This window comes from Bicyclus anynana, chromosome 20 (assembly GCF_947172395.1).
Source record: "Bicyclus anynana chromosome 20, ilBicAnyn1.1, whole genome shotgun sequence".
NCBI lineage: Eukaryota > Metazoa > Arthropoda > Insecta > Lepidoptera > Nymphalidae > Bicyclus > Bicyclus anynana.
This window is the reverse complement of record NC_069102.1, coordinates 13573641-13588991: the sequence shown is the minus strand read 5'-3', so window position 1 is coordinate 13588991 and position 15351 is coordinate 13573641. Positions and strand designations below refer to the sequence as shown.

Here is a 15351-nt window from a genome sequence, read left to right as displayed (position 1 = left end):
TTATAAAGTATGTATATTATCAATGTCTAAGAGAAAAATGGGGATCAAACCTACTTTTTATGTTCTTTAATCGGACCTAAATACCCGGCTTCATAATCATGGAATAATTAAGACTTTAATCTAAAAAGTAGGTATCTATTCGTTGTTGACAAAACATAACCTGTAAAACTTCAAACATAAATATCTTTAATTCCAGACTTGACAGAATACTAAGCCTTAAGAATAAATTGTTAAGAATATAATTATCTATCATTTTATATTTTTTTCATTCATAGACGCTTGAAAAAAATGTCAGCAAAAATTTGTTTGGGAATAGACCATTGTCCTTTATATTTCGAAGTTACTGCTCGATCAATTTCTTTTAGGTTTTCGTAGTCAACAAGGATCACCTTTACATTTATGCCATGTTTACGATTTAGCTGAAAGCTGTGATTCAGCATACCTACATATGAGTAAGCAGGTTTCGCTAAAAATTACAGGCACAAAATACTTCCTCATAGTAAACTCAATCTATACTAATATTATAAAGCTGAAGAGTTTGTTTGTTTGAATGCACAAATCTTAGGAACCACTGGTCCGATTTAAAAAATTATTTCATTGTTAGATAGCCCATTTACCGAGGAAGGCCATAGGTTATATATTATAAAGACAAAAAACTCAAATGAAGATAGTATGAAAGGAAAGGAAGTGTTTTAAAGTTGTCGTGAGTTGAAAAAAGTTATTTTTTGTACGTTCAGTCGAATTAAAGTCTAGTTATCAACTAATATACAAAATCCTTTTAAAACAATTGCACATTTCCCCCCCCCCCCTCTCCCTTCCCCCTTTTCCGGTATTTCCTTGAGATGTCGGCCGACAGGACGTTCCAGACGATCTTATCCCAAGACGCGTAGTCAGCTCGTAGCTCCTCTGCATTATTTAATGGCTCCTGAAGAGCGAACCTCGACTCAATGGTGCGGAGAGATTGATGCAATTTTCATGAGACGATACTCGATATTCTAGACCCGTATTATTAGACGTTTCACAATATCGATCTTGAAGTGGAAGCAAGTTGAGATCATAATTTGTGATGTTTATTTATATGCTAGAGCCGTGATAGCCCAGTGGATATGACCTCTGCCTCCGATTCCGGAGGGTGTGGGTTTGAAACCGGTCCGGGGCATGCACCTCCAACTTTTCAGTTGTGTGCATTTTAAGAAATTAAATATCACGTGTGTCAAACGGCGAAGGAAAACATCGTGAGGAAACCTGCACAGCAGAAAATTTCTTAATTCTCTGCGTGTGTGAAATCTGCCAATCCGCTTTGGGCCAGCGTGGTGGACTATTGGCCTTACCCCTCTCATTCTGAGAGGAGACTCGAGCTCAGCGGTGAGCTGTATATGGGTTGATAACGACGATCCCATTTACGTATCAATAGTCTAATGCCAAGGATTTGTATTTAGCTAGACACTGCTTAAAGCTAAGTGTTCATTTACACGAGCGGCAGCTGCTACCGATGATTGCAGTCGACTGCCGTTGTCTGCCGTCGAGATGTCGCCGAATGCAGTCGACTGCCGTTGACTGTCGCCGAGACGTCGACGGTAAAGTTGCCGCTCGTATAAATGAACCCTATAGGCTCAATAGATCCACGACTTCGCCAGATTTGAGTTCGATTTTGTTTGACACTATTATTCTGACCACTTCTAGCACAGGTGTTTGAATTAGTTTGAAATAAATTGAAGGATATAAGTAAAATTTATTATAGAAAAAAAAGTATAGCAAAAATCCATTTTAATATTCATGGCTTAACCGCTGAACCAATTTTGATGGATTTTACTTGAAAATACAAATTTAATGAAAACCTACGAGAATATCACTCTAGATTATATGAACACTTTTGTTTGTTATATGTTAATAACTTATTTATCTGTGTGTGTAACATTGAGATGAATCGTAAAATAAGTCGTCCACTTAACTTAACAGTTAAAGTTATGTTATGATTGATCCTAATTTCCTGTTGCACTAAAATATTATGATAAACGAGTATTATTATTACTAAGGCCTTGTCCACACTATTTGAACTATATAGCTTTTGTTCCACGACAATTTTAAAGCTATTTATTATCTACATTGGGCGCTAAAGTTAATCTCTAAAATGACTACACAATTTTCATGCTTTAACTAACTAAAATGGCTTTGTGGCAATTTTCATGCTAAATTTTAACTATATAAAATGGCTATGTGGTTAGGTTAGTCTGTGCGCTGTAGAAGTAGGTGCGAGAGGTTTATCAGCAAAATCACACACACACACTTAGAGACCTTGGCCTCTCTAGAATTGCAGCAAGTCCTATATTAGAACGGTTATCCAAAGCTGGATAACCGTTCTAATAGGATAATAGGATCTTCGTCTAATAGGATCTTACCAAATTTGGCTAGGCAGGGAGAACAACATGAGTGAAGAAGAAGAAGAAGAACATGAAGAAGAAGAGTGGGGAGTCTTAATCGATTGTGAAGGAATTCCTTAACCCTACGCCAATTGGTCAGTCCAGGGCTCTGCTCGGAGTTTTTCTCTCTGGATCCATAGATTCAGGTCGGCACCCGCACGGCGAATCCATGGTATGCAAAGATATTCATCTCAGAAGCAGAAGCTTATCTTCTTAATCAGAATCAAATATATAGCATGTTATTCTGACTAACATTATAAAATTATAGGAAATAATAATAAACGTCTAATAAAATACTTAGACGATTAGCAACTAACAGTGGAATTCGTAAATGTTGTAGAGTCACCCCCAGAGTATCATTCATCTGCTGAGTGTCGAATTTAACCTCTATTTGTGTAAGAATTTGACACTCAGCGAGTGAGATCCCCTGGGGGTGCCCCTACAATGTCTAAGAATTTCACTGTTAGATTCTAAAAACCCACATCTGCTACATTTCTACAGACTACAGTATAGATACACCACTTCAAAGTACTTAAACATGTCGATAGTAATAAACATAGACAAGCATATAAAAGTTAATTTAACTGCTTGGTTCATAGACGAGGCAAATTACAGGGAACCAGTCGAGTCCGCTTTCCTCTCAAGTATTCAGACGTACTTTAGAATGTTACTCACTCGCCACGGGGTGTGTTTATGTGCCCATTGCATGTAAAAGCAATGGAATAAAATAACACAAGCTGGAATGTATAAACTGTATTTCAAATAATTTATTACTCATTCTTAAACAAATCGTTACTTTGGTAGATGGATAATACATTAATTAAATTTACTTCACGCCACTTAATCGCATGTTCGCCTCTTTTTTTTTTAGAGTATATATCACAATACCCTACCAACCTCAGAATAAAACCATAATCATTAATAAACAGTACAGATTAAAACATTTATCTGGAAGAAGGAGTTTTTATATGTTGTCTTATGTATTTATAATTATTTAAATAATTAAAAATCTAACATTCGGCCATACTGACTACAAGTTTGTCCTCAAACTTTGTAAACACAAATAAATTCTAACATTACATTATTATAAAGATTCACTGAACTATGTCTCATAGTATTTAAAATTTTAATTTATGTTTATTACCACAACTCATTAATTCTCCAATAATTTCTAATTATAACAAAAGTGAGTCCCAATTAATCTATTATTATTACTACTTGCTAAATTCACTGATTTACAAGTAGTAAAATTCAATTTTGTCATTACAGATATTTTCTAATTTTAAACCTTGATTTAACAATATGTTGAAACACCCTACAATACATTTAATTATTCTTTAAGAATTATATAATTATAGTTTAACAGATTTCTCATTCAATATTTACAAATTGTGAATACAGACCTATACAGATTTTGATAGTGATTCTATTGATAAAAATCCAAACACTTAAATTCAGTTAAACTGGTATGTTAATTCTTGTTTTTACAAATTTGAAATAAATTCAATCTTTAATCACTTCCAGATTCAGTCCAATTACCCAAATTCATGACAAAATTGTCTGTCATTTTGTCATTCCTAAACTAAACTAAAAGTTATGTTAATATAAAGTTATAACTATGAAACCTCGATTCTACAGAGACAGTTCTTATAATCGCATTAGATCATACAAGTAAATCATGTACTTTGACGAAAAACAACATCTAGCGAGGTAGGTCTTATGTATGTCTGAGCTTCCAGATGACAAGAGGGAGCTTTACTCTAGACAGAGACTTATTAAATATTGTAATTAACTTAGACAGAGTAGTAGATTAATTTAAAGCATTAAGTACATAGACGATATGTAATATTTACAAATGTAATGTCTTTATCTTCTAATATTTGTCTGAGCTTCCAGATGACAAGAGGGAGCTTTACTCTAGACAGAGACTTATTAAATATTGTAATTAACTTAGACAGAGTAGTAGATTAATTTAAAGCATTAAGTACATAGACGATATGTAATATTTACAAATGTAATGTCTTTATCTTCTAATATTTGTCTGAGCTTCCAGATGACAAGAGGGAGCTTTACTCTAGACAGAGACTTATTAAATATTGTAATTAACTTAGACAGAGTAGTAGATTAATTTAAAGCATTAAGTACATAGACGATATGTAATATTTACAAATGTAATGTCTTTATCTTCTAATATTTGTCTGAGCTTCCAGATGACAAGAGGGAGCTTTACTCTAGACAGAGACTTATTAAATATTGTAATTAACTTAGACAGAGTAGTAGATTAATTTAAAGCATTAAGTACATAGACGATATGTAATATTTACAAATGTAATGTCTTTATCTTCTAATATTCGGCCATCCTTACTAAAAGTTTGTCCCCAAACAACACAAGAATATCATGAAATTATGACATTACTATAATATCAACTATAAATAGAACAATGTTAACAATAAAATTTTATAATTAATTATCACACAGCATCCCATAAGTTATTTAAAAGAATCCAATGAAACTATAATGAAATTCTTGATTTCTTCTATATACTTTTATCATAAAAATGTTAAATAAGAATAAGAGTGATACATATTATAAATAAACATAATGTTCATGTGAAGCTTTGTCAATCAACTTATCTATTTTCATCATTTCAAAACATTATTTATATTTGTCAAATTCGTCATCATCGATTAATGGCATCTGCACCGAACCCCTCACCACCCAGTCCAGAACTAGTAAAGTTACAGGACTTTGTGATCGTGTTAGACTTCCAGATGATGTGTGACATCTGCACCGAACCCCTCACCACCAAGTCCAGAACTAGTAAAATTACAGGACTTTGTGATCGTGTTAGACTTCCAGATGATGTGTGACATCTGCACCGAACCCCTCACCACCAAGTCAAGAACTAGTAAAGTTACAGGACTTTGTGATCGTGTTAGACTTCCAGATGATGTGTGACATCTGCACCGAACCCCTCACCACCAAGTCAAGAACTAGTAAAGTTACAGGACTTTGTGATCGTGTTAGACTTCCAGATGATGTGTTGCATCTGCACCGAACCCCTCACCATCAAGTTCAGAACTAATATAGTTACAGGACTTCATGATCGTGTTAGACTTCCAGATGACATGTGATAGAAGATAATCAAAATATAAAATCAGATATAAATACATATACATACATTTTTAAACGACTTCAAAAAAAAGGAGTTTATCAATTCGTTGGAATCTTTTTATATTTATTTATTTATTTTATTTTGCTGTGTAATAATCAATAGAGAAATTATTATACAACAAATATATCCATAATCATTCACAAAACAAATAACGGTATATTAGTCGTCATAACACTACTATACTATAATACTATCTAAAATATTATCGATAACACCGGCCGACAAATGAATACTTTTTGAACGTTGTTTTGATTTCAGTAAAAATTATCAGTAATTTATAGTATTTTGAACACAAAAATACCTGCACAATTACTCTATCACATCAATTTTTTTTTACAAAAAGGAAAACAAATTTTACTTTAAAAGCTTCTAACATACAGCAAAAATAACAATATCTGTATGATTGTCTTGCTTTCACTATATCATAGGTAGTACCAAAAGGTAGAGATTGTCTTTTGCTGTATGTCCAGTGTCCACTGCCTTAATTGTTCAACACGATTAGTACAAACTGCAGAGTCCACGATTTTATTTGTATTTTGAAGTCAAAATAAGCTACATATTTATTATACATATTTTCCACAAATTTTTCAGTTTTTGCTTAGAATCATAAAGTTTCAACAAATGTAACAAAATATATCTGGACTATTGTGACACTTTATAGAAGACGTTATGTTTATCAGACGTTTTCCAACAACAAAAAAAACCATTAACTAAAATATATATATTTTTTTTTTAACAAAGGCACTATAACAGCTTATTTCCACGAAACGCGTTACAAATAGGTGTGTCGTTGTTATAACTGAAGTAATTTCTCATGAGAGGTTGCTTAATTCAAAGAAAGAGTGCCAAAACTCGAAAATTTCACTGAAAAATCAAAACTAGCGAATATATTAATTTTACTAAAAATCTGATGTGATATGATAAAATTAGGTCTGATTTCGTAATCAGCACTACAAAATCAGTAGAAAAAAAATAATTATATCTTGGACAACGAAAATCGTGTCGGCCTGTGTAATACATCTATCCTTATATTAAAATTTTACCAAAACACAAATCGTCATCAGTAAGTCATAATTAATGAATAACATCATGGATGTGAGCAAATATTTAAAATATATGTATATATGATATCAAAACTAATAACTCTCAATATAATACATAATTATAATATCATCATATCATAAATAAAAATACTAAATTTAAATCGTGTGTTATCAAAAAAAAAGTGTAACTTCTCTCATCTTTGTGATTTGGGTCAACTGTCGAATAGGGCTGTGTTCAACCCAATGATTATCATGAGAATCTCATATATCCCATATTCATCAATCAATATCCATGCATCTCGGATCTGTAATCAAATATTTTCACACAGTATCACATAGCTCAGTCACTTAATCGTTCAGATAAATATCATACTTGTTTGACAAATAATTTAATTTAACATAACTAGCATACCTAGCATCCAAGAGAAAATCAGTCTATAATTGAATGAACCTTAGACCCGGTACATAAAATGAAATAAAATGTTAAACATGTGTTAATCTATCAATTTACTTTAATTCAGACAAAAGACTCTTTCTCTTAAAGAAATGCTTTTTTTTTTTAATGATAATAAAGACTTCTTGAAAATATTGCGATTTATGATTGTAATAATTTTAGTATGTAATCCAATCCTAGTAGTTATCACTAGATAAGAAAAGATGATATTTGACTATGTATTGTATAATTATCTTCAGACTACCCCCTTTTTTGTAATAATAGTAGCATAAACCTGTCTTAGACCAGACCACCCCCTTTGTTATATACCTCTAGTTTGCTATCAGAGGTTTTACCTATTCATTAATTTTAGTATATTCTTTTTTTTTTTATTCTGTTAAATTTCTTTTTTTTTTTTTTTGGCTATATCCATTAATTATTTTACTGATGTAATGATTTAAGTCTCTATATTGATTCATACTTGATGCAGACCACCCATCAGTTGCATGCAGGTACCAACAACTCGGTGGCGTGCACTTTGTAGATGCACAAATGTACTGACTACCTAAGGACCCAATACAAATCTATATTCAAAACCTATACCACTTAATATGTTGGCCAAGGAATTTTCTAATTTTCTTTTTACCTTTAGTGTACTAGTATACCCTAGTTAAAACCTTATGCACATATCATTGTAACCATCCGAATATATAATTCTAACCACAACCCCATAATAATTACTAATTTTCATAATTATACAAAATGTTGCAATCTAATAAAATGCTAGAAATAAACAAATGAGACATGGATTAAATACACTAGTGTATCTGCAAATAATAAACTGATTGATTGAATCTAAAACAACAGCAATAGTATGGTTAATTTACTTGTATGTAGAATCTATACATCTGCACATGACCATTAATGAAAAGAGAGCCCAACGTCACCCACCCACAAAACTGTCAAAATATGTCTTAGACAAATATTTTACAACCTATTTATGGCAATCTGTGTCTCTTTACTTGAAGTCCATACAGACTGGGCTCTAAGACAATTTGTGATCAATGATATTATTATAATTAATTATTTATTACTCAATTGTCACACAAGTAACTTTTTAATATCACCCTAAAAAAAATCTCCAATTTAATTAATTATAAGATTTCATTAAGATGAATATCATAATATCTCTTAGTACTCTTGTAGATAAGCCGAATATAATAATATTCATGGATAAGAATCATTTACTGTGTTGCTGCAGATTGTTAATAACTGTTCTATACTAAATAGGCTGAAGGCATGTTGTCAACGCTTGAATAGTTAAATAGGTTTTCAAACATAACTACAAATTTATTTTTCAAGAAATCTATCAATCCAATTTCTTAAAAGATTTAAAAAAATTTATATTAAGTACATACAGTAATCTACATAATGATATATCTAAGCAAATCCTATCTGAAAATATTGTAATAGCTGTCTCAAAACTTGTTATCAGGTACCTACATCAAGGCCTAAAATAATACTTGAACCATTACATAAAACTTCATATATTTTTAATTTTTATGTTATTCAGTCATAAAAACTCACATATAACAAATGTATAGTTTGAAGTTACAGGCACAAAAAAAAACAATATTTTAGTTAATTCATTTTAGTCCCATGTCAGCAACGGATGTAATGTAGTCCCTCCTAGTAGTCATCCTAACAACCCTAGAGTGGTCTGTCTTCATACATTAATTTCTTGAGCAGAGTGTATGTGTGTGTGTGTGTGTGTACTTTTCACTTAAATGATTTTGGTTTCCTAGATATAGTCATCTAACAAAAATGTTTTGACAATAAGCCAGACAAACTGACAACCTATCAACCATACTTAGTTTCACCTAGTGATTATTTATTCTTTGTAATTTTATTTCATATTAGTCACAACTGAATAATTTATGAGGCTGTTTAATCAAAATAATAAAACTCACCAGACACCTAGTTTAATATATTTAGACATCATTGGTATTTCTCATCCGTCAAACCAACAGGATTCCATCTCATAGAACTCTGCAGCTAACACCACACATGCATCTTTGTATTTTGTTATTAATTTACACGTTCTTCTCTGTTCTCTCGCAGTTTTTCAAATAATATCCTCTTATGAGTGCTGTTGGACTGTTTGACTGTTTTGCTCATAAATATCGTCAACATGGTATAAGTGTGTTACGTTTACGTTTCTTCATTCTTGTTAGATATTGTAAGCATCGACAACCGACATCGCATAAATACTTTTACCGGGACCAGTGCGGCGTGGTCCCATAGCCGTCAGTGGTATACATACTTAATGGTTGTACACACGTATGATTTTTATCGCATTTCTCGTAATTTAAACCACTGTTTCCCAAATTCACACTTCATTTAAATGCCGTTACATTTTCTTTCTGTAGATCGACTTTAATGTAGTTAATGACATCGTGTTCGTAGGTACTCTCACTTCTGATAAAAGCAATGGAATAAAATAACACAAGCTGGAATGTATAAACTGTATTTCAAATAACTTATTACTCATTCTTAAACAAATCGTTACTTTGGTAGATGGATAATACATTAATTAAATTTACTTCACGCCACTTAATCGCATGTTCGCCTCTTTTTTTTTTAGAGTATATATCACAATACCCTACCAACCTCAGAATAAAACCATAATCATTAATAAACAGTACAGATTAAAACATTTATCTGGAAGAAGGAGTTTTTATATGTTGTCTTATGTATTTATAATTATTTAAATAATTAAAAATCTAACACATGTTTATGTGCTTATTATGATGTGATTGTATGAGGTATACTGATGAAATGTTAAACTGAATTTATGCCGTCGAGAAATTTGAATTTTTTTTAAATTCTGATTTAATAAGATGGGGTTAAATAGTTATCAGTTGTTTTATAGAAGCTAAAGTTTCTAAGCTAATAAACTAATTATGCCTATAACTATTTAATAAACTGTCATGATGGAAATGGTTATTAAATATACTTATACGATATGGATTCGATAAGCCATTATCATTCCAGAAGGCTAATTCACTATCTTTGACATTACTAGTTGACATATACGAAATTGTAATTCTATGTTAAAATTGTCATCCGCTGCTTACTGGTGGATATCACACAGTAGGTAAATGACATTTTGTCAATTGATTTGTTGTTCATTTTAATAGGTTGATAATAAAAACCAAAATAGTGAATAGGTCAGCTGATAAATTCAAGACTGCTTTTTAGGTACTGTCATAAAATATCTCGGAATTATTTACTTGATTATTATCTATTTGTAAAAATTGATATTTTTAAAAGGTACGACAAAATAACCTACATATTTTTTTGATTTCCCTGAATTTCACACATTTTTAGTGCGTCTTTAAAACTTAGAGCCCCTGATTTCGATATTAATTCCTGAAACAATCATCATCATAATCATAGAGGTATAGTTAGAGTCGTCGTATTGTGGATGTATATTAATTTATGGACTACCTATTTTACGCAATTTCTTTTCATAGTCAATGAAATCATTAAATTTAGTAATTCTAAAACACATTTTTCTTTCTTCCACAGACCAGTGTGCCGGAACTGCGTGGTATCGCCCACCGGATCATCACCACCGCCTCTTCATGAGCAGCAGACTTCACCTCCCCCTCCAGCACCCGCCTCCCCTCTCCCGCACCTCCCATCACCGCAACCCAGTCACAGTGGCTCATCCATACCAAGTACCTCAAACTCCCCCCACCCATACTCCTATCCAAACTTCAGAAGACAACCATACCAAGAGTCTTACAACTTGTTACACAGTCACAGCGTTTCCCAGTTAAACCAACCTCAACCTGGTCAGAGTTACCATTCCCCCCAATCTCCTCAGTCAGCGATGTCTCTGTCTCCACACCCAGTTCCTCAAGGCAAGTTGAGGGGGCTGCTGGAACATGCAGAGAGGCTGATGAAGCCGGGGGACCCTCACCGGCATTCGCAGAGCGACGACGACTCAGGGTGCGCGCTGGAGGAGTATACGTGGGTTCCACCAGGATTGAGGCCAGAACAGGTGAGATTATTCTGCTACGTATAAACTAATTGTTTTCCTAAAAATAGAAACAACATCATCAGCAGCCTAAATGTATAAAATATAAGATTTGGTTTCCATAACATGATACATTTTGGTTTCTTTATGAAAATATTATCAGAACAAACAAATGGTATAGTGGTATATATATCAGAATTTTGAAGCTATACATTAGTTACTTTTAATGATAATCTTTCTTTCTTTCAAGTTTGTGGATTCATTACAATGCGTTATTTTGTGCTTCGACTTGAAGCAATGATATCAACTTTCATACTACAATTTTCCTTTCATTTGATCCTTTGTTCTAGTGGGTACCTTATATAGCTGCGGATCTTAAAGTCCTGGGTACGAGACCGGGCTTCGTTAGTTATTTTATACTTTTAGAAATTTTCAGTAATAGTCTGAATTAGGAATTAATAATTCTTTGACTTTCCCGTGCTTTGGAGAGAACATTAAGCTGTAGGTCCCGGTTATTACAATGAATATAATTATAATTATCATTATCGTCATATAATGGTTATTGTCAATATCGTATGGTAGTAAGTAAACATTATCACTAGAAGCGCGCCAAGCCGCATTGAAACATCATGCTGGTTCTAAGCTAAAACTCCCCTCCTATAAGGGCATGGCCTGACCCTGGGGCATCCAAATAGAGTAATAACAATGATGAATGATTATGTCTTCACTGCTAACTACTACAATAAATACCCTTCAGACCTAAACAGTCATGGCATTTGGCTGCAAAAAAATCATGGCGGTACTTTCCTAGACAACACAAAGTTCACATGATCTCGAACTACAGCTAAGATATACGACACAGGAGGCAGTCTTTAATCACACTACCTCGCGAGGTATTTTAAACGTACGTAGGTAGTAGCTAATTGCGTCAACGTTTCTATCCCGGGTAGGCGGTTTCCTGGAAGTATGCGGAACACCCGGATAGCTCGGAGTGAAGTGCTTGTTAGCTCAGTTTTTGTCACGCGTATAATTTATTGCACTTATTGCGTACGCGTTGAAATAGATTTAATATCCTTAAGACTTAGGTCACACGATGGGATAGCTTCGTGCGGTTTTATTGCGATAATTGTTTTTATATTTATGGTCGTTTTATCAGCCAATAAAATGTCAATTGCTGGACACAGGCCACACCAAAGTCCTGACCTGCCTGCATGCGTTGATCTGAAGGTGTTTGGTGCTAGTGTCAGGTGACACTAAAAAATATTAAAGTTTTCTTTCGTCTGAGAAATTCTCAGAGATAGGTAACTGGGAGTTTTACACTTCTATAACAGTGAACACGAACAGCTGTCTTTGACGACCTTTTTGGCACAAACCCAAAACCTCTTTGCGTTCAATTCCCAGCTCGGGTCAGTTTTGGATTTTATATTTTTTAAATTAGCTCAGGTCTGGTGGTAGGCATTGGCCGTGGCTAATTACTACTCTACCGGCAGAGACTTACCGCTAAGCGATTTAGCGTCGCGATACGGTGTCGCGTAGAAACCGTCAGAGGAAAACGAGTAGGTACAACACACTTTTACGTACCTCTTCTTTGACTTTCAAGTAAATCCGCTTCGTACAATAATACCGTGCGGTTACTTCATATGTGTAGACTAATCCTTACAATAGTTGCGTTTATGGCAGGCGGTGACTGGGATTCCTTTCATAGATTGATTTATAATGGCTACACTTTTCTATACGAGACGCTACCGTTAAATGTGATAAATGCACTACATATTTTTTTTTATTTATTTAATAGTTAACGCTTGACTGTTATCTCATTCGATAATAATATTAATTCCTATGTTTACTTTACTAATTTAAGATATCTTATATCTACCATAAAATAGTGAGACGAGTATCGGTCTTAAACGTGATTGCAAACGATTTGACGTTCCAGTATGATTAAAGCTTCGGATAATTATCGACTTTAATTATCAATATTATGTAAGGTAATTACACCAGATGATAAGAGTTGATGTTTACGATTAAGTGTAAAGAAACACCAAATTTGATTTATTTCAAGTAGGGTTAGTTTACAAGCACTTGGTAGATACCAATGGGTAGATAATTATGATTCCTAGCCATATAGTATGAACTGAAAAATTATTTAACAGAAATTAAAATTGTGGTTTTAAAACCAGATTCTACAGTCTGGATTCCGCACCTCCTTTTCCGAAGTCGGTATGTAATGTAAAAGGCAGATGGAAACGTGTAGAACAATTCGTGGTACATTGTAGCGTCATCTCGGGGAACGGCTTTCATATTGCTCTTTGTTGGACGAGGAAATAGGCCATTGTCTGATCTAGACCCTTTGCCGTACGCTCTGAATACTTAGACATGTCCTAACTACAAACAAAAAAAGGAACCCTAGGTACTTTAAAATAAATCATAATAATATTTGAAGCGTCAATAGCTTTACCTTTAAAGGAATTATCCGAAGCTCTAGTTCTAGGTTCTTGTCCTTTATGTTTGTCGCACCCACCGTATGTAGTAAATATGTAGCCAGCACCCACAAAGTGTCAGTTCTATCGTAGAATTTTAGACACAAATGGGGCTTGTTATATTTCAGATCGGATTGAGCAAATTTTAGAAACATCTATGCATACCTGCCCTGCCAGGCGTTGCTGTTTTAGTCATCTATACTTATATTATAAAGCTAAAAAGTTTGTTTGTTTGTTGGTTTGCTTGAACGCGCTAATCTCAGGAACTACTGGTCCAATTTGAAAAATTCTTTCAGTGTTAAATAGCCTGTTTATCGATGTAGGCTATAAGCTTTATATTATCCCCGTATTCTTACGGAAACGGGAACCACGCGGGTGAAACCGTGCGGCGTCTGCTAGTAAAATCATAAATGTAATATTGGGAGCTAAGTTTATACGTTTACATAAACTTCGACAAATTAAAATAATTTAAATGCAAATTGGTGCCAAGTTTTGTAAGAATATATTTGTATAGGCGAATTATTTACACAAAGCAGATAACTTAACAAATTTAAAGGTCACATTTAACTTGGCTAGTACTAAACAACAAACCAAATTAAAAAAGTAAGTAACATGTTGACTTTACAATAAAAACTGCAGTAACTAGTATAAGCTGTTATTAAAACATGTCACAAACTTAAAAATAGGGAATTTCTAAACAGTCAGAGCGTAACTGTACAAGCAAGCACATGTCGCACGACAATGGTCTGTAACACGCGTTCGTTCTGTAGGAAGCCTTTATGTGAGCCGATCGCTCTTTGAGCACGATGTATGGGCCCACAGACCAATAGGAAAACATAGACGAACTATAAACGATATAAAATAGAGTCGTCTTGTTTCTTCGGAGTAAAATTTTTAAAATATAGTCCCTTTTTTTAAAAAGAACAGGATTATGTTAATATTATATAATATAATTAACTGCCTCGTTAACGCGTTTAATTTAGTATAGTATAATATACCTCGTTGGTAAGCCTATGTGGATTTGAAGTATGAGGTTGATTATTATGGGTTCGTATCTTAAGTCAGCCTATGAAATAGAAATTCTCAACTAACACATTAATTACCCATGCCTCGGAGTGCATAATATTAAATAAACAATACGAAAATACCGCCAATCTGCCGCCTAATCAAAGTACCACCATAATTGACGCAGTGTGTAAAAAGGAGTTGCAAAATTTAGATTTTCTTTTATTTACGACACATGTTTGAGGTTGTAGACCGGTGTTAAATGATGAGTTTACAGGATTCGTTTTCATCATCATGTCAGCCGATGGACGTCCACTGCAGAACATAGGCTCTTTGTTGGGACTATCAAACATCACTGTACTGAGCCGCCTGCATCCAGCAAATACCTGCAATTAGCTTGAAATACCTGCGCTTTTAAATTCGAGGCTGCCATTCCAACACCTTGGGTTTGCAGGATTAGTCAAGAATAATGGTCGTATTTAATGTCTGGAAACTTTGAAATGTCGTGTGTCTGTCTATATTTTCCTTTGATCTTTGTCTAGCGCATTCTTACTTATCAGATATCCACTGCGTCCATTAGATAATTTGTTTTATTTATAGCGTGACTCTTTATTTATTAACTATGATTAATATTATCAGTCATACGAAGGTACTTTATCTGACAAAAACATCTCAAACACAACTCACGTACACGTATCAATAAGATTGTATATTTTTTAACTTTAAAATGTAAAATTTTGTAGAACTAA

At 33.5% G+C, this 15351-nt stretch overlaps 1 protein-coding gene across 15 annotated transcripts in view; it reads left to right on the top strand.

Annotated features, from left to right (window-relative positions):
• LOC112044815 (protein prickle) overlaps window positions 1-15351 on the top strand; it is a 408579-nt gene that overhangs the window by 289166 nt on the left and 104062 nt on the right. For all 15 annotated transcript variants that reach the window (XM_024080787.2, XM_024080785.2, XM_052887841.1 and 12 more), the window contains one exon: window positions 10664-11141. In XM_024080787.2, coding sequence (XP_023936555.2) covers window positions 10664-11141 — 478 coding nt within the window. The remainder of the gene's footprint in view (window positions 1-10663; window positions 11142-15351) is intronic.